Here is a 22,380-nt window from a genome sequence, read left to right as displayed (position 1 = left end):
GCCCCATTGGCAGTCTCAGCATGCTCAGCCTGGCTTCCTGCCCGCTTGTTTTGGTACCTGGTTGTCGGGGGGGCTGTACAGACTGTGCTGATAACACCAAGCTGGTTCCTCAGGCTGGGGTGAGACATCCAGCTGTGACTGCTCACAGCTCAGCGGGGACTGGGGGAGTTGGCAGGGGCGCTGGCTGTGGGACTGACTGCAGTGCTAAGCCTTAAACAGCTGGATGGGCTCCCTGTGCCCAGCAGGGCAGCGCAGGGGCCGTGGGGCTCGGAGCGGGTGTGTGGCTGGCGCAGGCCCTCTTCCCGGGCCCCGAAGGCCTGTGCAACGGGGGCCCTGCATGCTGGGTGGGGTGCTTGGGGGCATGGGGACCATTGCCGGGTTCTTCCGGCTTTAGACTGGGACTAGGGTGCGGGTTCAGTTCCTGGCTCTGGCACCAACTCCGTTATCCTTGGGCAGCTCCTGGCTTCTCTCTGAGCCGCTGAGCCCCGCACAGCATGGGGGAGACAGTCCTGCCCTCCTCCCCCCATGTGGCTAGCCTGTGTGCACGCCGAGGCAGGAAAGATCGCGCCGTAGGGTCTGTGCCGCACCAGGCCCAGCGGGCAGCACCGCTCGCGGCTTGTCACCTCTGCGAGTGGCGTGGGCTGCACAGAGCTGTGGGCGCAGGGGGAGAGGGGTGCAGCTCCCGCAGGTGTCTTGTTTCTGTTTGTTGGGATGGAGATGGGCCCAGCGACTGGCCGGCTCCCGGCGCGGGGCAGGGCGGGCTGGGGCTGACTGACACGGTACCAGCTCCTCACCCATCACCAAACCCAGCTCCAGGCCACCTGGCCCAGTGAGATCCGAGGGCCCCAGCTGCGTGGGCCCAGCGGGGTGGGACGGGGCTGCAGGTCTCTGCTGGGGGCTGGCTCGGCCCGTGGGAACCTCCCCGTGCTCCGGCTCCCCGAGCAGCCCCACGCCGGCCCCGCCCCAGACCCAGCGCCGCAGCTGGCTCCCGAGCCAGGCCCAACAGCGAGTAACCGGCCCCACCCCCGGGGCTCCCCGACCGGACCGGACCGGACCGGGCCGCGCCTCTGCTGCGCCGAGCCCCTCACCTCGGGCCGGGGCCCAGGGCGGGGTGCAGGGGGGAGCTGGGGGTCCTGGGGCCGGGAGCTGCCGGGCCATGTGCTACCATCCTCCGAGCGCCGCGGGACATCGCGGCCGTAGAGCCGAGCCGGACCGGACCGGACCAGGGCCCCGCTCCCCGCCGCCCCTGAGCGCCCACACCCCGAGAGCTCCGACCACGCCAAGTAGTAAATCAGCGCCGCCCGCCCCGCCTCCCCGCTCCCCATTGGCCGCCGCCGGCGCCGCTCCCGAGCCCATTGGCCGCCGGGCCGCGGCCGGCTCCCCATAAGGGGTCCGCGGGGCTGGCTGGGCTGCAGCCGCGGGAGCTGGGCCGGCAGCGGGGAGCAGCGAGCGGGGAGCCGGGCCCCGTGAGTAGCCGCGGGCGGGCAGGAGGCGACGACGATGGGCAGAGGGGTCGCGGCGCGGCGGGCTTGGTAGCACTTGGGGCAAAGTTCTCTTCTGCCCCCCGAAGGGCTGCTATGGGGTGGGGGGGTATTGGGGAGGGGGACGGTGGGGGGAAGGAGGCAATATGGCTGGAACTAGCCCCATGGGGTTAAGGGAAGGGGGAGAGTGGTGGAGGGGTGCCGGGGCACGGTTAAAGATGGGTGGGCATGGAGCACTGGGGGGTGGTGATGGGCTTTGCAGGGGTTGGGGGGTCTCTGGTTGCAGACTCCCCACCCCCAGGCAAAGGGGGCAGGCGGGCTGGCTGGCAGCCTGCAGGTGGAAGTGGCGGCTGTCCTCAGAGGAGCCAAGGTCCCACGGGCTGGCGCTCGGATGCTAAGGTGACTGCTCAGTGCCACACTGCATTAGCAGCTGGCTGAGTCCCAGACCCCAAAGCTCTGGCCCCAGGGAGGGCTGAGGGGACTGGGTGGCACCAGACTGGCTGGGGATGTGGGGCTGAGGGAGCCGGCAATCCCGGTTCTGCCAGTACGGCCCATCCGAGCCACCCGCTGTCCGGTGCAGCGATGGGACCATGCTGGGTGGGTCAGCAGGGGGGCTGGAGCAAGGTGTACAGTGGGGGGCTGAGAGCCATTGAACCAGACTGGAACCCCTGGGTATGATGGAAACCCCTTCTGGGGGTCAGAACACTCTGGGACTGGAGCACTGCCCCGGAGGTGCTGGTGCTGTCTGCACTTGGCTGGATTCCTACAGCTGTGGGACAGGAGTGACCCCCTGCTTGCGGCCCTTGGCTGGATCTGCAGGGTCTGGGCTGGTCCTGGTGGGTTTACTGGGGAGAGCTGCACAGCCTGGGTACCTGGAGGTTCGCTGGGCTCTGGTACCAAGCAGTGCCTGGAACTGACCAGCCCCGGTGCGGCAGCAGGAGAGCTTTGGGTGGCTGGGTGGGAGACCAGTGTGTTGGGAGTGATGACCCCCCCTGCTGTCCCAGAGCTGCCAGCAGGGGGTGCTGTAACCTCACTGGGGTGCTGTGAGGTCATGGCATGTGGTTGTGGGGAGCTCTGTGATGTCATTCACTGGGGTGAGGTGGTGGCATGGGGAATTGTGACATCACCAGGATGCTGTGAGGGGTGCCTGGCTGTCACCATGGCTGGGAAGTGACCTGGCCCATCCTGGGTGGGGTCCCTGAACACTGAGAGGGTGGAGGTGGGGTGGCCTGGGCTGTGCTTCCCCTGCCGTGACACCTGGAAGGCTGCAGAGACCCATCCTGTGGGCACAGCTTCTGGAGGGGGTAGGAGAGGTTGGGGCTACCTGGGGGGCCTGTGGGAGTGAGCCATGAGTCAGTCACTCGGTGCCAGGTGCTTGAGAGGGAGTGAAGGGATCAGGGCACGGGGCAGTGAGCCCTGGCTCAGTGCTAGGTGTCCACCGGCTCTGGCCTGGCCCCATGGCTGCTCCTGGGCTCTGGAGCCAGGGCCAAGAACTCTCTGACTCACCTCTGCTTTGGTGCTTTGTTTCCTGCCCTGGAAGTGTGATGGGAGAGCTGAAGGGAGCTGGGTGGAGGTGGGAGCCTGGGGGCATTGTCCCTGGCGAGGGGCACCCCCTTGCAGCTGGACTGGGTCAGTGAGCAGGGGCAGGGTCAGGGTGACTGTTTTGGCCTGGGTCCCTGGCTGCCCCTCCCTGTCGCTCCCTTGTTTTCTGGCTCTGGGTTGATCCTGCCTGGGCCCAAGGAGCGGCTGCAGCTCTGGGCCTGGCTGGGGCATGATGCCGCTCGCTGCTGGGCTGACTCCCTGGGGCTCAGGGCAGGGGCAGCCCCCAAGGGATCTGCTGGCATGGGGCCCAGGGGCTGTTCTCAGTAGCTAGCTTGGCCCCCAGCCCTGCCAGGTCCCACCTGGGCTTGGGGTGGATGGACAGACAACTCTGCCAAGCACCTGGTGCCAAGTCACTGGCCTTGGCGCTGCTGAGCGAGGCGGTGCCGTAACGGTGCCGCGTGGGGCGGCCGTCCCTGTCCTTACGTGCTGTGCCGCGCAGAGCCCCGCTGCGGGACATCCTTGGCCCCACCCCGTGGCTGCGTGAGACATCTCAGATGGCGCCTGGGCCCCGTCCTGCCGTGTCCCCTGGGATAGGACCCATGGGGCTGAGTGCACAGGTAGTGGGAGCTGCAGGCCTTCGGGTGTTGCGGCCCTTTGAGAGGCTGCTGGGAAATGTGTTTGTGAGGCCAGCCCGCTGGGGTCCGGGCAGAGCCAGGCCACAGCCTGCAGGTGCTGGGCACAGCACCCTCCACCTCCCAGCTCCACACAGCCAGACCTGGGAGCCATGGGACACGTGCTGGGCTTCTCCCTGCTCTTGGCCCTGCGCAGCCCCCAGTGGGGAGCTGGCTCCAGGCCACACTGACACCCCCCCACCCCGGATCCCTGGGGAGGCCTGTTGTCCCCAATCAGGGACATTGTTCCCTCCTGGAAAGGCTCCATCAGCCCTGGAGGATTTTGCCTGCAGCTGGGTGGGGGGCGGGCCAAGCTGGAGAGAGCAAGAACTGCAGGGAGCGAGGGAGTGCCAGCACCCCCTGCCCAGGGGCACCCGCAAGGGCCAGACTCTGCCCTGCCACCTGCCCATGCAGCCTGTCTCCCCAGGGCAGAGCTGGGCGGGCGGGGGTGTGTGGGAGGTGCTGGTGTAGAGGTGGAGGTGTGCACAGCGAGGCAGGTTTTGCTAATTAATGGGTTTTTCCCTCCCAATCTTGCCAAGGGGCCCTCTGATGTATTAGTTTAATTAGCCAGATCCAAGTGCTTTGCACGCTGGGTGCGCAATGAGCTGGCCCCGCGCTCGGTGCCGATCACATCCTCCTTTCCCGGGTAATGACAGGCTGGTCTCAGGCCGAGTCCTGGGCCTGCCAGCGGCTGGCTGAGTCGCCCCCGGGGGAGCCAGCTGACTGGCTGTCTCTGCTGTGATGCATACCTAGTCCTGTTAGTGGCCCCCACAGTGCAGGTGGGGACTGGTGTCTGGGGGAGCCATGAACCTCCCCCAAATGCCCTTATTGCCTGGGGTGATGTCTCCCCAGGACTTCACTAGGGAGGTGTTTTTCCAGCCCCCAGGTCTGTAGCGTTGGGCATCTCACACCAGTACTGTGTGCCAGGGCTGAGCGCCTCACGGCCAGAGGGACAGACTGGCCAAGGCCACACAGGATCTCCCGCAGAGCTGGGAATTGACCCCCAGCACGAATCACTCGGCATCCCCAGCCCTGGTGTCCCAGAGGGGTGTCATTCCGGCCTCTCAGGCCAGCCGGGGCTCTGCCTCCATTGCTGCCCCACAGCAGGTACCTGGCCTGAGCTCACACTGGGGCACCTGTGGGCAGGGATTTGGAGCAATCAAATTTTTGAATTGCTCCGCTCCAGCTCCGGGCAAAACCTACTGGTCCGTGCTCCAGCTCTGGGCTCCGCTCCGAGGCCCTGGCTCTGGGGCTGCTCTTCTCTAGGCAAAGAGCCAGGCCCTCCGGTGATGGCCTTGCTGGCCCTGAGGGAATGGGAGCTGGTGGCAAAAGGCCAAGGGGCACAAAGCTCTGCTCAGCATCCCTCTGGCTCGGAGTCAAGCGCTATGGCCCTGGAGGAGCTGCTGCTGCACCATGGGAATGGCTCAGTGTGACGTTCCCCTGGTGTTATCCGGACCAGTGATCTGCTTGGTCACTCCAAGCCTTGACTCTGGGAGCCAGCCTTACCCTGCTCTGCTGTGAGAACCCTCACCCCTGGGCTGTTCACACACAGCCTCTGGCATGTAAACTGCTCCTTGGATTGTGTGACTGACTGACACTAGCCAATATCTCCAGTCCAAGACACAACCCTAGGAATCTCCGTCTTGCAGTGTCCAGTTGTGCCCGCTGGATGCTGCAAGCTTATATGAGTTTGTCAATTTAACAAAGAAATTGATATGTGCCAGACTTGTTATCCCAAGGGGAGTCTGACACGCTTCAAACCAAACGCACTGCTTCAGGTAGAATAAACCAACAGATTTATTAATGACAAAGATAGACTTTACGTGATTATAAGTCAAAGCACAACAAGTCGGATTTGGTCAAATGAAATAAAGTAAAACACATTCTAAGCTGCTCTTAACACTTTCAGTGCCCTTACAAACTTAGATGCTTCTCACCACAGGCTGGCTGGTTGCCCTTCAGCCAGGCTCTCCCCTTTGATCAGCGCTTTAGTCGCTTGGTGGTGATGTCTGTAGATGGAGGTGGAAGAGAGAGGAAGAGCATGGCAAACGTCTCTCCCTTTTATCATGTTCTTTCTTCCCTCTTGGCTTTGCTCCCTCCCTCCCCCCTTCAGGGTCAGGTGAGCATTACCTCATCGTAGTCCCAAACTGACCAAGGGAAGGGGAGTGACTCCCTCGAGAGTCCAACAGATCCTTTGTTGCTGCCTAGACCAGTGTCCTTTGTTCCTGTGAGGCTGGGCTGGGTTTGTCCCATCCATGTCCTGATGAGGTGTGAACTGCTCCTCTGCTCCTGGAGAGTTTTGCCTGGGCTGGTTCTAAGCCACAAAGACACACTTTCAGCCTCATAACTATATACATGAAATTACAACCTATAACATCACTATAACAACACTGCTCAGTGCATCACGAGCCTTCCGAAGACACCCGACATGACAAACTTTGCATTGGCCACCACACAATCGTATTAGGATGAACATTGGGGTGTAGGGTGTTCCCATGGGGTACAGAACATCACCCTCAGCCTGGCCTGTTACTGGGAGCCCTGTGCTGCCTGGCAAGGACTGACCAGCTCCCTCCCGGGGGCTCTGGCTTCTGTCACGAAGTGTTGGGGAGTCAGGACCCTGCACCCCTCTTCCTGCGATTCACTGTGACTCTCAGCCAGCCCGTAAAACAGAAAGTTTATTAGATGACAGGAACACAGTCCCAAGCAGAGCGTGTAGGTACAACCAGAACCCCTCAATCAAGTCCTTCTGGGGGGTTCAGGGAGCTTAGACCCCAGCTTGGGGTTCCCTGCGTTCCTCCACCCAGCCCAAAACTGAAGAACTCCCAAAACCCTCCAGCAGCTCTTTCCCCCCTCCCCTCTGCTCCTCCTTTCCTTTGTTCAGTCTCCCGGGCAGAAGGTGTCACTTCTCCCAACCCCCCTCCTGGCTCAGGTTACAGGTCAGGTAGCTTCCTTCTCATCCCCAATGTAACACATTCCCAGGTCAAATCCACCCACTCCCTGCTCCGTCACAGCTTCCTCCTCTAGGAATTGCCTGGTGAATTTTCTACTGCAAACCCCACCCTGGCTGCAATGATCCAGTGGCTGTCCAGGAATCACTGTGCCCCTGCCCTGGGAACTCCTTAAGTGAGACCAGCTCTGCCCTGTCTGTGCAGCGCTGGGCACCATGGCCCAATCCCAGCTGGAGCCTCGACCCTACCAGCGTACGCGGCCAGTTTGGCTCCAAGCCGTGCTGTCCACACACCTCTCCCATGCTTGGATTGGGACTCTGGAGCCGGCCTGGCACGGGTGAGCAGGAGCGGCCAGCCAGCCCTCCTGAGCACGCCAGACGCTGAGAGCCGGAGCCGCTCTGACAAAGTCCTTTGACTTCAGTGAGGTGCCCTGGGCCTGAAGCTCAGCGGCTGGGAGGACGCTGGCCCTGGCTGAGCAGAGGGGGAGAGCAAGCTCATAGACTTTAAGGTCAGAAGGGATCATTATGATCATCTGGTCTGACCTCCCGCATGATGCAGGCCACAAAGCCGTCCCAACCCTTTCCCTTGACTGTGGCTTAGAGACTTCAATTAGCAGAGAATCCTCCAGCTAGCGATCCCTGCCCCATGCTGTGGAGGAAGGCGAAAAACCTCCAGGGCCTCTGCCAATCTACCCTGGAGGAAAATTCCTTCCCAACCCCAAATATGGCGATCAGTGAAACCCCGAGCATGTAGGCAAGAATCTCCAGCCTGACCCTCATTAGCCATTATACTATTTACCTGCCAAGGCACCGTGTTCCTTTGACTAAAATCATGTTATCCCATTAAACCATTCCCTCCATAAACTTATCTAGCTTAATCTTAAAACCAGACAGGTCCTTCGCCCCCTGATGGGTGGTGCCTAGCGAGGGGCTGCTGGCATCCCCGTCGGCGACTGCTAAGCAGGTCCCTGAGCTGCCCTAGGTGTCTCGGGCTGAGGGCAGCTCTCACGTGGGCTCTGGGCTGGCAGCTTGCCCCCAGGGGCTCCAAGTGGCATCCCCACTCACTCCCTGCCCTGGGGAGAGTGTTGGCACCACGCTGGCTGCTACAGGCCGGGGCTGCCTTAGCAGCGCAGGAGGGTCCCAGCTCTGCCCACTTGCAGCAGCGAGGGCCTGGATGTCTGTGGGTTCATCTCAGGGATTCCTGGGGCCCTGGAGCACCCGGAGGTGGAGCGCCAGCCCTGTCTCAGCCCTGCTGCCTCTCCTGGGATGCGCCGGAGCCGATTCCCCTGGGAAGAGCTGCGGCAAGCGTTGAAGGGGGGGCGCTCAGGAGGACACAACCAGAGTGAAGGTGGATGGAGGGGCCAGGAACTCTGTGCTTTCATGGGGTAACCCCCAGGCAGAGAAGGCGTGGGGGTCCCAGTGGGAAAGGCTGAGAGTATGGGCATGAGGCAGGTGGGAAAGCTTTCTTGGGAATGATTTTGTTGTTGGAATAAATCCAGCCCGGGAAGGGGTGCTGCTGACCCAGAAGAGAGCTGTTTGAGAGCCTGAAACATGGGGAAACTGAGGCAGGGCACTGCAGCACCACCCTAGGCCACAAGGGGGTGCTCAGCAGGCAGCCAACTCTGCCACAAGCCCTGAATCCGAGCACCTGGGGGCTTGACTCCATGGAGTCTGGGGGATGGACGCCTTGCTCTGCCCTTCACACGCCCCTTCCAGCCAGGAGCTCCCAGACCTTTCATCCTGTGGCCTTCTGGGCCATCGTGGGGACTGGCTGGCGTCCGCAGCCCTGAACATCCTCTCAGAGTTACCCTAGAGACTGCTGCAGCCGGCCTATCCCCAGAAAATCCCCTGCTGCTGCCGCCAAGGGGCCTGCGCGCCACGCTGGGTGTGTCTGAGCCAATGCTGCCAGGGCCGTCGTTCTCCACCGCAGCTCGGCCAGCAGGGCTCTTGCCGGAACACAAGTAGACCAGGCAGAGAGCTCGTGCTGTGCGAGAGGGGACAGTGGCTGGCTCTGGCCCGTCAGGGGGTTCACGGCCAGGAGCATTTCGCTGATGGGTGGCCTGGGGGATGTGCTCACTAGCCATGGAACTGTCTAATTGTTTTACACCCTGCAGCTCTTGTGGCAGAGAGTTCCACCTGCTAACGGTGCTGTGTGCGGAACTGGGTCCTTTCAACGCCCTTGACCGTCCCCTTGTTCCAGCCAGTCGCCCTTGGCCAGCAGGGCTGTGTCCCCCCTGAGCAGGTTGCTCCACCCTGTCCCCTGGGCCAGCTCTCCAAGGCTGGACTCGGCCTGCGCCCTTCTCTTCCTGCTCTCCCTCGGGAGACGCGCAGGCCAGAGCAGCATGGTGCTACTTGCAGCATCGCCCTCTGCCGCTGCCCCGGCCCCACGGCTCTGCCCAGGGCCAGGGCTCTGGAGCTGCCCTGGTGGCGCCAGTGCCCTCCGCTGGGCGAGAGCTAGTGCAAACCCTGGGCAGGTGGGAGCTTTTCCCTGGCATGTGTTGCCATTGCATGGCCTGGCCCCCAGCGGTGTTGGGTCTGGGACACTCCTCACCATGCTCCGCTCCTGCCGACCTGGGTCACGTTGTCCCCACTCAGCCCAGCTGGCTAGACAGCATGGGCCCCTGGCCAGCCTCGCAGCCCTGCTATTTGCCGTGCACCATAAGAACAGCCCCGCTCCCCAGACAGCATCTGCCAGGCACTGTGTGAGCCCTGGCCCAGGGGAACTGCAGGGCAGGGACAGGTGCCAGGCCTAGCCAAGCTGCCTCCCTGGCTCCTGCTCGCTGCTGGCCAGAGGCGGCTGGGAAGCGGCACACACCGTGGGTCAGATGCTCTCAGGTTGTGGTAGTCTCAGCCACGTCCCCGGGGTGGCGGCAGGGCCGCCCGGGGGGGGGGGGCCGCAAATGGGGCAATTTGCAACTATTTTTTATGGAAGGGGCCCCTGAAATTGCTTTGCCCCAGGCCCCCTGATTCCTCTGGGTGGCGCCTGGCTCATGGGGCTGTGGGGGCCAGGGACTGGGGATCTCGTGCTGAAGTCACTGCGCTGGGCTGTTGTCACGGACTCCCAGATCGTGCCCACTCTTGGCCCCGTGCGGTCTGTGGGGGGGGCCCCTTTCAGTGCGACAGCCCTTCTCGGGGGTCCACTCTCTCGCGGGGTCAGGCCCCTCCACCTCCTGGAGCCGCACCTCTCTGAGCCTTAGCAGGTCTGTCTCTGCCGTGGGCCCCCTCATAGAGTCCACTCGCTCTGGACCCCCGGGGCCTCCACCCCCGAAGGGGTTGATGCAACCCTGTTCTCTAGACCAGAGTGACTCTCAGCCAATGTAACACAGGAGGGTTTATTGAGTGTCTGAACCCAGCAGAGGAAACTCTCAGGGTCTCCCAGTCTCCCTGCATCCAGGTGGGCTCTGTGTGCTCCCCCTCTCCAGCCCCGAGCCCCTCTGCTTCCCAGCTGGGCATCTGAGATCCCTGGCCCCAAACCCCGCCTCTGTCCATTGTCTTCTCTCCAGGTAAACAGGGTCGCCTGGGCTCCCTCTCCTCGCTTCTGTCCTCTGACTGGAATCGGCTGGTCAGGTCATCGGGGTCCTCTCTGCAGCCCATTGTCCGCCCACTGGCCAGAACCAGCTGTGACTCCCAAGCTGGGCCTCCAGGTTGCCAGGTCACCGGTCGCTGGGGTGTCCCTCCTCCAGGCCATCGGCTGGGGTCCCACGTTCCCTCTCCGGTCCTCTGTAACCACAAACTCCCTCTCCCCTCACCTTGTTAAACCAGTAACATCCAGGGACACTGAGTCCCACCCCCTCTGCATGCAAACCATTGGAAAACAAGGAAAAAACAAATCCCCCACTTCGTCACAGCTGGGTATGCCCGTCTCCTGCCCAGACCTTGCTGTCTGGTTGCCCTGTGCAGCCTGTGCCCATCTCCCCCCGTGGCTTCGCCTGGTCCCCGGGGCCTCGTCTGCACTAGGAAACAGGCACCCATGGCACCGTGCAGCCACCTGGGTGTCACACAGCGCAGGCCTCCGCAGAGCCTGCTGCACCCGCTGCTCGTGTGGTTCAGGTGTCAGCAGGTGCTGCCCCAGGTGCCTGCCCTGGGCCCACCGCCCACAGGGCCAATCCCTGCCTGGGGGCACAGGCCAAGTGTGGGCGGACAGCTGGGGCCATGGCCCAGCCATAGGTGCCATCTGCAGCAGTGACCTCACCGCAGCGAGGGCGCCTTTGAGGGGCTGAACTCTGGAGCGGCTGGGTCTGGGGGCAGGGATGTGATGGCAGCTGTGGGGGCTCGAGGAGCAGCGCTCTCTGGCTGGTGTCGGGGGGGCGGTGCTGAGGGGGTAATAGGCCGGGAGGCCGGGGGAGCTCCCCAGGCAGGGGGCAGACGCTCGGGTGTCACCCAGACTGAGCCCCATGTGGGTTTGGTTCCAGGTGCCGAGGATGCTGCTGCTGGTGTGGTTGCTGCCGCTGGTGTGGCCCGGCGAGGGCTCCCAGCGCGGCGAGCCAATGTTCACAGCCGTCACCAGCCGTGTCCTCCCGCCCGACTACGACAGCAACCCCACGCAGCTCAACTACGGCGTGGCCGTCACCGACGTGGACGCTGACGGGGACTTGGAGATCGTGGTGGCAGGGTGGGTAGCGGGGCGGGAGCAGGGTCCCTGGTGCTCCCAGTCCCACCCTTCCCTCTGCCCTGGGGGTGCGCAGGGTCCCGAGGCCCCATGTCCCTCTGCTGGTCTGGGTGTCGTGTGCCCAACCCCAGCAAGGGATGGGGGGCAGCTGAGCTCCGGCACTGGCACGCTTGCAGGCCGTGCTGACTGCAGGGCCCTGGCAGGATGTGGCAGGTAGGGGAGCCAGAGTCATGCCCGGGGCGCTGTGATTAAAGCCCCCCCAACACCCATCGTTCTATCTCATAGAGCTGGAAGGGACCTTGAAAGGTCCAGTCCAGTCCAGTCCCCTGCCTTCACAGCAGGACCAAGTACCGTCCCTGACAGATTTTTGCCCCAGATCCCTAAGTGGCTCCCTCAAGGATTGAACTCACAGCCCTGGGTTTAGAGGCCAATGCGCAAACCATGGAGCTCTCCCCCCTGCCCAGGGGCTCCCTTGGGCCCCGCGGGTGCTTGGAGGTGGGTTCTGGGCCCTGTTGCAGCAGGAGCAAGAGGCTCCCGCGGCTGATGGATCTGGCTGGTGGCCCGGCTGGCGCAGGCCCCGTTAGACGGTTGGGCTGGAGGTGTCTGAGCAGGGAGTTTCCATCTCTGCCGTGGTCTCTGTGCCAGGCTCTGGCTGGCAGCTGTGCCCTGCCCCCTACCTGGGGATGGGTCTGTCCCTGTCCCGGCTGGGTGGCTAACGGCCTGGCCTGCTGGGGTGGGGGGGCTCAGGCGTTCTGGCTCTGCTGTTGTTCCCTGAGGCCTGGCTAGGGAAAACCTGCCCCTGTAAATGCCCATCCTCACCCAGGCTAGGGCTGCCCCCTGTTTTCCTCCAGCCCCCCAGCCCTTGCTGTGCCCAAGGCAGATGATCTCACAGAGGGGCAGCTCCTGGCTGGGTGTTTCCAGGTGAGGGCAGCGTGGGGGGCCATGCAACCCCCACCCCGGGCACAGCAGCAGCTGCTCCCCGAGCTCCGGCTCCTTCGGCCCCGGCGGTGCTGTGAGGCGGTGACCGAGCAGAAGGAAAGCGGCTCTCCCTCGTTAGGGCAGCACGTGGGCCCGGCTGGGCGGGAGGGGGGGGGGCCTCGACTGCTCCCACACGGGCAGTGCCCCGTGCCATGGTCCAGTGTGGGGGAATGTGGGCCTCGCTGCCATGGACAGAGCCTGCTGGCCTGCCCCTGCCATCTGGGCCCATCTCCTGGAGTAGGGGTGAGGCTGGAGCGCCCTCCCTGAGGCCTGTATCCTGGGAACAAGAGAGGCCCAAGCAGCACCCCAGCAAGTGCCCCCTCCCCTGCCCCCCCCCGGCGACGGGCCTTAGCCCTGCCCTGAACGGGCTGCTTGTAGGGACCCCCAGCTGGGGCATCAAGGCCTCGGCTCTCCCCGCCTGGGGCAGGCAGGTTGCAGGTGGGGTAGTCTGCGTTCCTGGGGCGCCCTGGCGAGGAGGGCGGTGCGGAGGGGCTGGGAGTGCAGGCTGCTGCTCCCCCCCCCCGGCAGATCTGGGCCTGCTCCCCTCCCGTGCCGCGTGGAGCAGAGACAGCAGCAGCTGGAAGGAGAGTTGTGTAACCAGCCTTGGCGCCAGTTGTGTAACGTGTTTACTGGAGCTCAGGGCACGGCAGGGCCCCTCTGGGGTGGGCAGAGCTCAGCGGGGATCTCACTTGTTCCAGGCCTCCCCAAGCCTCCTGTGCTGGGGCCCTGTGGAGGGGCCTTGCCCTGCTCTAGGGCTGCCCCAGGGCTGGAGGGGGCAGGGCACGGAGCCTGCAGAGGGGCAAAGGCTCAGCTCCTGGCACTGGGCCACGTCCTCCCCCAGTCTGTGCCGCAGGGGCCCCAGCAGGGCCGTGCCTTGGGCTGGCAGCCACCCTCTCTCCAAGTGCCCAGGCTTCCTCTGGGCTCTGGCGCAGCAGCCCGGCTGCCTGGGTCGCTGGCACCAGAGCTGTGGGCCTGGGCCCGGCCCCATGTGGCTGCCCCTCACTGTGCCATGCTTTGCCCTGCACGGAGGCCATGATGCAGCAACGTTCAGTCTTGCTCCTCCCTCAGCTGGGGGGCCCAGCCCCTCTGAGCCTTGCCTGGGGCAGCCATGTCTGGGGTGGTGAGCAGAGGGGCCAGCCCCGCTGTTTCTATGCGTGCTGGCAGGGTGCTCTTGGGAGGCCAGGCCACTCTGCATGCTGGAGCCTGTCGGCCTGACAGAACAAGGAGTAATGGTCTCAAGTTGCAGTGGGGGAGGTCTAGGTTGGATATTAGGAAACACTATTTCACTAGGAAGGTGGTGAAGCACTGGAATGGGTTCCCTAGGGAGGTGGTGGAGTCTCCTTCCTTGGAGGTTTTTAAGGCCCGGCTTGACAAAGCCCTGGCTGGGATGATTTAGTTGGGGACTGGTCGTGTTTTGAGCAGGGGGTTGGACTAGATGACCTGCTGAGGTCTCTTCCAACCCTGATCTCCTATAAGGGCAGGGGCCACATGAGGCCAGTCACCCCACGCACGCCAGGGAGCTGAGCGGCATCTCCGAGCAGCAGCAGCCACTTGGGTGGCATGGGCAGCACCCACCACACTCATGGCCTGGCCTGGCCATGTGGGGCAGAGGAGGGGGCAGTGACTCTCCACCGTTAGGGGCTCCATGATGGGGGTGATCCTGCAGCGAGGATACATGGTGACTGGCCACGTGCCTCCCAGGGCCTGGCAGGAGATGGGGGGCTATGTGGTGTCTGCCCCGGCCATGCCTGCAGCTCTCCCCACGGCCCGGCTGGGACCTCGTGCCCTGGCACTGCTGTGTGGCAGGCCTGGATGTGGCCACCCCAAGCCTCCCGTGCTGGCTCAAGCAGGCGGACGCGGTGCCAGTCCCAGTGCAGCCAGGCAGGTGGGGCTCAATTAGGGGCAGCACCTCACCCCCAGCTTGTTCAAGGATCCCCCCAACCAGGAGCACCCCCGCTCGTTCCTTCCTGCCCAGCCACTGCCCCCCCACCCTCCTGCCTCTGGGGGTGCAGGGAACGAGAGGGTGTCCATCTCCCCGTGGGGCTGGGCCCTGTGCTGGCAGAGCCTGGTCCTGCCCAGCCCTCGGGCTCCAGGGGTTCCCCGCTGATTTGTAGCCAGCGGGGATCATGTAGCCCAAGCCCTGAGACTGCCCCAAGCCTTTCCCCTAGCGCTGCTGCCCGCGCCACGGCCCCTCTGTGCAGCCCCCAGCCCAGGGCAGCAGACGGGACGTTCTTCCCTGCAGCCCCCGGGGACTGCCGGGCATCTGAGCTGCAGCCCGCCAGACTGGCACCAGGCGGGCGATGCCACCCCCTCCCCACGACAGGGGTCAAGTGGGAGCTTCGAGGAAAGGACCTTGGGGCTGCCCCAAACCCTCCGGGGGCCCAGGCCTGGCCGTGTCAGCCTGCCCCAAGGCACCCGCACAGCCTGGGGCGGGTCTCTCGTGCCTGCCCCAGCCCTCACGCTCGCCCCCCCAGGTACAACGGGCCCAACCTGGTGCTGAAGTATGACCGGGCGCAGCAGCGGCTGGTGAACCTGGCACCAGACGAGCGCAGCTCCCCATACTACGCGCTGCGGGATCGCCAGGGCAACGCCATCGGGGTGACGGCCTGCGACATCGACGGGGACGGGCGCGAGGAGATCTACTTCCTCAACACCAACAACGCCTTCTCGGGTGAGCAGCACCCACCCCCCGGCACGGAGCCCATGGGTCCTCCCCCTGCACCCCCCAGCACAGAGCCCATGGGTCATCCCCACCCCCACGGCACCCGGGCCCCTGCACCCCCCAGCACGGAGCCCATGGCCCATTTCCCCTGCCCCATGCACCCCCCCGCCTCCCAACCCATGTCCCATTGTCCCACCACAGAACCCATCAGAGGCCTGGGGGTCCCCGGAAGGGCGCAATGACAGCTCTGGACTGGGAATTCATGGGGAGCTGCTGGGGGCAAGTCCCTGGGAGTGTGGGGAGGGCCTGCCCCAGGCCTGCCGTGGGGTGCTCTGCGCCTGCCATGGGACACCCCCTGGGAGCGTGGGGAGGGCCCGCCCTGGGCCTGCCGTGAGGCACCGCCGTGACCTTCGGCGCATGAGAGATGGCTGCAGCCTGGAGTTAATTTCTCAGTCGAGTGACTCCATTGATTCATGGCCGGGACGCGGAGCCAGCGCAGCCGCTGAGTCAGCAGCGCCCGCGGCCCCCAGCCCTCCCGCCGTACCGGGGGCCCACTGCCAGGCCGCCCCTGAGGCCCTGCTGGGATGGGTCCCCTACCCAGCGCAGGGCCTCTCCCCAGAGCCACAGCACAAGCTGCGGCCAAAGAGAAGGGGGGAGGGGGGAACCTGCTGTATTTACAAGCAGGTGCATGTCCCAATACCCCTCGCTGCCCCCCCCGTACCCTGGCCGAGCCCAGCCTGGCGCCCCGGGCCGCGGCGCTGCCCCCCCGTAGCCTGGCCGTGCCCAGCCTGGCGCCCCGGGCCGCGGCGCTGCCCCCCTGTACCCTGGCCACGCCCAGCCTGGCGCCCCGGGCCGCGGCGCTGCCCCCCTGTACCCTGGCCACGCCCAGCCTGGCGCCCCGGGCCGCGGCGCTGCCCCCCGTACCCTGGCCACGCCCAGCCTGGCGCCCCGGGGTGCGGCACTGCCCCCCCTGGCCACGCCCAGCCTGGCGCCCCGGGGTGCGGCACTGCCCCCCCTGTACCCTGGCCACGCCCAGCCTGGCGCCCCGGGCTGCGGCGCTGCCCCCCCGTAGCCTGGCCGAGCCCAGCCTGGCACCCCGGGCCGCAGCGCTGCCCCCCCGTACCCTGGCCGAGCCCAGCCTGGCACCCCGGGATGCGGCGCTGCCCCCCCGTACCCTGGCCATGCCCAGCCTGGTGCCCTGGGGTGCGGCACTGCCCCCCCGTACCCTGGCCGAGCCCAGCCTGGCACCCCGGAATGCGGCGCTGTCCCCCCGTACCCTGGCCATGCCCAGCCTGGCGCCCCGGGACGCGGCGCTGCCCCCCCGTACCCTGGCCGAGCCCAGACTGGCACCCCGGGACGCGGCGCTGCCCCCCCGTACCCTGGCCGAGCCCAGCCTGGCGCCCCGGGACGCGGCGCTGCCCTCCCCCCCCCGTACCCTGGCCGAGCCCCAACTCTCCAGGCGGGGGATGGGCTGACTAGCTTCCATCCCCCCATCCCCAGGGTAGAGATAGGGGCTGCCCCTTAACCCCTCGTATGCCCCCTCTCCTGCCATGGCATTTGAGGCTGCTGCCCATCTCACACCCCTAGCACAAGGCCAGGGCAGCTGCCCCTTATTCCCTGCACTCCATCTCCAGCGGCCAGTACTTCCCTGCAGGCCATGGCCCCCTGGCAGCCCTGGCCTGGCTGGGCTGGCCCCCCACTGGCACTGCAGGAGTCTGCCCAATGCCCCTCGTGCCCCTGGCCCCGGCCTGCCCCCTGCAGTGGCCAGGGACAGTGATGGGGCGCCTTGCCAGGGAGAGGGGAGGGGTGTGACGGTGCCGAGTGCTGCCGTGATGGGAGCGGTGCCAGAGTCACGGGGGCCTGGCAGTGCCCTCAGCGGTGTGCGGGCACGTCACCAAGTGAGACTGGCAGGTCCAATGGCTCTCCAAGGGCCTGCCAGCCCTTCCTGCCCCGCTAATGTCCTGGTTCCCAGAGGCAGGGGCCGTTGTGCGCCGGGATCTCCTCCGAACACCTGGCCCCGGGATCTCCCCTTGGCGACAGGTCACCAGCGCGCGGGGCTGCGCCAGCCTGCCCAGCCACTGCAGCGGGAGCTCCCGGCTGCCCGTCCCTGCAGGGCACCCAGCTCTGGTCACGGAGGGTCTCTGTGGGCTCTGCCAGGCCCCTGGCCTTGCCGGGTGCCTCCACCTCGGGGTGCTGGGCCCCGGTGCATTGAGCTCTGAGCTGGACAGGGACCCTCCTGGCCTGGCTTTGGTGCTGCTCTCCGAGTGTCTGAGATCGGGTCCTCCAGGCTCCTTGGGAAGGGCACAGGCCCCCGTCAGTGGGCTCCCCCCTTGTTTTTCCTTGCAGCAGGGGCCCTGCCGAACGGGGGCATGTGGCCATCAGCCTGAACTGCTCACCATGGATCCGTCTTCCTGACACACCTAATTACCCCGGTTGCAGCTGCCAGCGCGTTGCCTGTCCCTAAATCAAGCACTCCCATTACTCCTGTCGGCTGGCCGTGCGGCCGCGGGCCCGGCTATCGATTTCCCCCCTCCCCTGTATGATCTACAGGCTCCGCACAGCTCACCTTAATGAGTTCATTCTGCTGGGCAGCCCTTCGCTGGAGAGCAGCCCCTGCCCCACGCCACTGGGCACCTGCCCCCTGGGGCTGCGGGCTGGGGGGCTCAAGAGAGCAGGGCCTGGGTGCTGTGATCTCCCCAGGGCAGTACAGTGGGGGTTCTGCAGGGCGTGGCAGCCCCCCCGCACCTTGCCCCCTGCCTGGGCAGATCCACGCCGAGCCGTCCCGTCCCCTGCTCCTCTCCCTGCCCCCCTGACTCCCTCTCTCCCCCAGGTCTGGCCACCTACACGGACAAGCTGTTCAAGTTCCGGGCTGGGCGCTGGGAGGACCTCCTGAGCGACGAGGTGAACCGGGCAGTGGCCAGCCGCTTCGCTGGGCGCTCGGTGGCCTGCGTGGACAGGGCGGTGAGTGGACAGCGAGCCCGGCTGGTGGCCCTCGGGGCTGGGGAGTGGGCGCAGCGGGGTCATGGGGTAGGGGACTTCTTTACAGCCCGGGTCAGGCTCTGTTCCCCAAACTCCCCCTGCCCCCAGGCTGTCGCTGGGTGTGCGGGAACAAGGTGGCACTTCCGGGCCTCTCCCATCCCGGCCTGAGCCCTCTGCCCCCTAAGTCCCCCCCCACACTGTCGGGGTGTCAGGGCCCCAGGCTCTCCCCCGGCTGTTGGGGTGTCAGGGCGCTAGGTCCCCCCAACCCCCGCTGTTGAGGTGTCCGGGCCCCAGGCTCCCTCCAGGGCGCTATGTTTCTCTCCCCACCCCCCTTGAGGTGTCAGGGCCCTGGAGCCTTTCCCAGAGTTGCCTCTTGCTGAGAAAGTGCCTGTCGGATGATTTATGCTCCTGTCACCTGCTCTTTCTTCTTCCTCCTCCTCCTGCTGTTTGTTTTCCAACGATTATCACTAAATCAGGGCCCAGCTGCTGCAGGGGAACAATGGGAGGGGGCGGGGGAGTGTGGGGGAGCAGGGTCTCCCCAGGGGGTGGGGCGGGGTGCAAAGCCAGGCTGCGAGGTATGGGGGAGTGGGGCCAAGAGGCGGGGTGGGGTGGGATAGTAGGTGGCAGGGGAGCCCAGCCAAACTGCGGAGTCAGGATGACCAGATAGCCAGTGTGAAAAATCAGGATGGGGGTGGGGGGTAATAGGAACCTATATAAAAAAAACCCAAAATCGGGACTGTCCCTATAAAATCAGGACATCTGGTCACCTTAGCGGAGCGGGAGGCTTGGGGGTCAGGTAAGGGGAAGTGGGGCTGTACCATGCGGTGAGGACTAGGGAGGAAGGGGGTTGGGGGAGTGGGGCTAAGCCATGGGGTGGAGATGGGGGCAGGTGGAGGGGAGCAGGACTGAGACGTGGGGGGCGGGCTAGGTGGGGGGCAGTGGAGTAGAGCTGTGGCGCGGTCAGGGGGGACACAGCATGAGCACTCCCAGCATGCAGGGGGGCAGCCGGACAGACATCGAATCTTGGCAGGTCTGGGCCTCGAGTGGTCCCCCGCCCCAGGCTCAGCTCTCGAGCAACTGTCCCAGCAGGGCTGGGGGCAGCGAGAGCAGCACGGACCCCCAGGGAACAGCAGCCGAGCGTGGGGCCCAGGGCCCTGACCCGGCTGCAGTCACCTCCAGCCGTGCTGCGGGGCTTAATCCGCTCCCTGCGGGGCTGGCCAGAGCCCGCAGGCTGCAGTGCCACCACTGGGGAGGGGGACACCACCAGGACCCTGCCCCCGGCCCAGCCAGGGTGTCGCAGCCGGCTGCAGGCTGGGAGCCGGGGAGGGGCCTGGCCAACCTGGCTCTGCCCTCACCCACCTGCCCCTTGCCCACAGGGCTCCGGCCGATACGCCATCTACATCGCCAACTATGCCAATGGCAACCTGGGCCCCCACGCGCTGTTGGAGATGGACGTGGCCGCCAGCGACCCTGCTCGCGGCATTGTGGTGCTGACTGACGTCGCCGCCGAGGCCGGGGTCAACAAATACACAGGTCCTGGGCAGCCTGTGTGGGGCTGAGGCCTACGGCGCGGGGACGGGGTGCTGCGGGAGGGGCCCGTGGGGAGGGGTCTGTGGGGAGGGCCCCACGGGGATGGGGTGCTGCGGGAGGGGCCCGTGGGGAGGGGTCTGTGGGGAGGGCCCCACGGGGATGGGGTGCTGCGGGAGGGGCCCGTGGGGAGGCACGGCGTGGGGCTACCCATAGAGCAGGTGGCATGCCTGGCACACAGGGTGCTGGGGCTGTCTCTGGGCTGGGTGACAGCACCATCTGTGACTCCTGCCCAGGAAGGGGGGCTGCATGAGGACAATCCCCAGAGCGAGGGGCCTGGAGCCAGCCCCCCCCCCCCCGCCCCGGTAGGGAGTCTGGGCTCCAAGGACTCCCCCTGGGCTGTCTTGCTCCATCTCCGACCCTTGCCCCGGGAGTGCCTGGTCTCCGCAGCAAATCGCGTGGGCAGTTGGTTCGCAAGGATGGCGCCATGCGGGCAGCTGCCAGGGTTGCTCCGTGGGCATTGGGGACAGCATCCGGATGGATTTGCCCATGGCTGGCCCCTGCACTCACTGCCTCTCCCGGCCTGTCCCTGGTACCTGGGAAGGCCTAGCTCCTGGGGGAGCAGCCAAGGGCAGGGTCCCCATCTCGATCTTTCCTATCCAGCTGGAGAGGGGCAGGGGCCAGGGGCTTGGCCCCCCAGAGCTGGGGTTGGCTGTCCCTTGCCCCAGACCTGCCAGAGCCTGGTTCACAGCCGCTCCGACGTCCCGTATCCCCCTGGCCCAGCCCAAGGGCCAAGCCTGCCGTGGGGAGCCGGCGGGAAAGGCCCTGAGTGTGGAGGGTCAAGGGAGATGGCAGGTGCTGAGGGTTAGAACGGGCTGTCACTGTCTGGAGGGGCAGACGCCCCAGACTAGTGGTGGAGTCTATTATTAGCTTTCACCAAGCCAGCAACAAATGTGGACTTTCAAAGTCCTACAACAGTCTTGCCGTGGAGTCCAGATGGTCCCCTTGGACTCCCCAGCCTCGCGCACCCCCGGCCAGCCACACGGCCTCATAATGTACTCCCAAAACCACAAAGTTCAAGCCACTTCCAGTCCCAAGAGAGCGGTTGCTTCCCCCGATCTCACCCCAGGGATAGCGTGGGAGCCGGTCCTGGAGCTGATTCCAGCGAGGAGATAGACAGTTATCAACAGGCAAACAGTCACTCCGCCACTCCGAGGAGTTTGTCTGATCCCAAAGGTGGCAGAGCTGCAGGAATCTCCGCGCCGAGTGGCTTCCAGGGCTGACCCACGCCTGGCAGGGCTGGGATCTTTGCCCCTCGGGTGCAGACAGCGGGAAAGAGCCTCAGTTTCCCCTGGTCAGGGATATGTAGCCCCTGCGGCCCAGAGCCCAAGGGGACAGGGTGAGTTCTCGCGTAGGTCTCTGCTCCCTGGAGATCAAGGAATGCAGTGAGCAGGGTGCCCTACAATGCCGTGTTTGTTGCCGGGACCCCCTTGCGCGCGGGTCGAGCCTTCGGCATGCTGCTGGGGGAGTGGGACGACTGGGGACTTCCCCTTGTTATGGTGTATGTGAGTCTTACTGGTGAGCCTAGGTGAGTTTTGCTGTTTTGCATGAATACGGTGTGTGCCTCGGTTTCCCTGTGTGCTGCACCAATGCCTCGGTGGGGGGAAGAGGGGTGTGTGACTTCGGCTGAGACCCTCTGGGGCAGGTCAGGCTGCTCCAGCTGCCTGTACATAGGCTATGGTCGGTGCCCTTTGTAACCTGAGACCCAGGAGGGGGATGCAACCAGGTGACTGTTTGCCCAGGAAGCGATACAACGACAAGGAGGAGGAGAACGGGGGTGGGGGTGTTGGAGGTGGGGTCGCTGGAAGCTGGCAGTCTGCTTGGGAGGACTGGAAGAGGGGGGTCCTGGCCGTCTGGCCCAAGACGGACTTGGCTGAAAGTCACTGATTTCTGTGCTAACAAGCTCTGGGGCCTGACCTGTGCCCTGCTGTCCTCAGGCGGCCGAGGGGTGGCGGTGGGCCCCATCCTGAGCACCAGCGCCTCGGACATATTCTGCGATAACGAGAATGGGCCCAACTTCCTCTTCCACAACCAGGGGGACGGTAGCTTCGTTGACGCAGCTGCCAGCGTCGGTGAGTGAGTGCAGGCGGGTGAGGGACCTGCAGCCGGCGGCGGGGGGCGGGGGGGGCGGTGGCATGGCCAGGGGGCCAGGCCTGGCATTACAGGGGCCAGAGCGCCCGAGTGATACCCACAGGGCCCGTGGGAGGCCGAGCTGGGGACCCCGAGCGTGGGTCTATCAGGGTCGGGAGCCAAGCGGCACTGACAGAATGGGACGGGGGGGAACAGGGCAGCCGAGTTGTCCCCGCTCTCTCTGGGGGCAGCCGGCTGCATGCCACACAGAGCCCCCCGCGGCGCTCGGCCCAGGCGGAGATGGGGCTCCCTCTGCTGTGGGGCTGGGGGTGTCACTGTTCTTGGCCCCATTCCCAAACAGTCTCCTCTGCTGCCCTGCAGGCCTGGATGACCCCTACCAGCACGGCCGTGGCGTGGCCCTGGCCGACTTCAACCGTGACGGCAAAGTGGACATCGTCTACGGCAACTGGAATGGGCCCCACCGCCTCTACCTGCAGATGAGCGCCAGCGGGCGGGTCCGCTTCCGGGTGAGAGTGGGGCGCACACTGCCGAGGGGCACTGGGATCAGGGCCCCCAGCTCCCCCAGGCTTCCACACCCTCCCCGGGGGGCTTGCTGTCCAAGCACTCCCTGCGGGGGGTCACTCACGGCCCATTCTGGGGAGCCCCACGCCCGGCCAGGCTCTAGGGCGCCCCTGGTTCCAGCTCTCTTGGGCTGTGACCTCCTTGGTCCGACTCCCAGTGAGACCCGGCTCCTTCCAGCAGCCCCCTCTGAGCCCCCCCACCCGCCTCCCAGCCCTTCGATCTCCAGCTGGGGGGGTGGCTCAGCCTCCCTGTGCAGAGGCGGGGAGATC

The 22,380-nt window shown here is 65.6% G+C and overlaps 1 protein-coding gene across 3 annotated transcripts in view; it reads left to right on the top strand.

The window, feature by feature from the left end:
• Nucleotides 1-1,330: 1,330 nt before the first annotated feature.
• The window catches only part of CRTAC1 (cartilage acidic protein 1), a 32,324-nt gene continuing 11,274 nt past the window's right edge, over nt 1,331-22,380 (top strand). The window contains exons 1-7 of one of the 3 annotated variants that reach the window (XM_054034642.1): nt 1,331-1,466; nt 11,057-11,256; nt 14,706-14,902; nt 17,724-17,854; nt 19,249-19,405; nt 21,397-21,531; nt 21,911-22,056. In XM_054034642.1, the coding sequence (XP_053890617.1) occupies nt 11,066-11,256; nt 14,706-14,902; nt 17,724-17,854; nt 19,249-19,405; nt 21,397-21,531; nt 21,911-22,056 (957 nt within the window). In that variant the 5' untranslated portion in view covers nt 1,331-1,466; nt 11,057-11,065. The remainder of the gene's footprint in view (nt 1,467-11,056; nt 11,257-14,705; nt 14,903-17,723; nt 17,855-19,248; nt 19,406-21,396; nt 21,532-21,910; nt 22,057-22,380) is intronic. The other 2 variants (XM_054034643.1, XM_054034641.1) reach the window with 2 other exon arrangements.

Source organism: Malaclemys terrapin, chromosome 7, assembly GCF_027887155.1.
Source record: "Malaclemys terrapin pileata isolate rMalTer1 chromosome 7, rMalTer1.hap1, whole genome shotgun sequence".
In the NCBI taxonomy this organism is placed as follows: Eukaryota; Metazoa; Chordata; order Testudines; family Emydidae; genus Malaclemys; species Malaclemys terrapin.
Note: the sequence above shows the minus strand (reverse complement) of the source record. Positions and strands in the feature narration are given on the sequence as shown.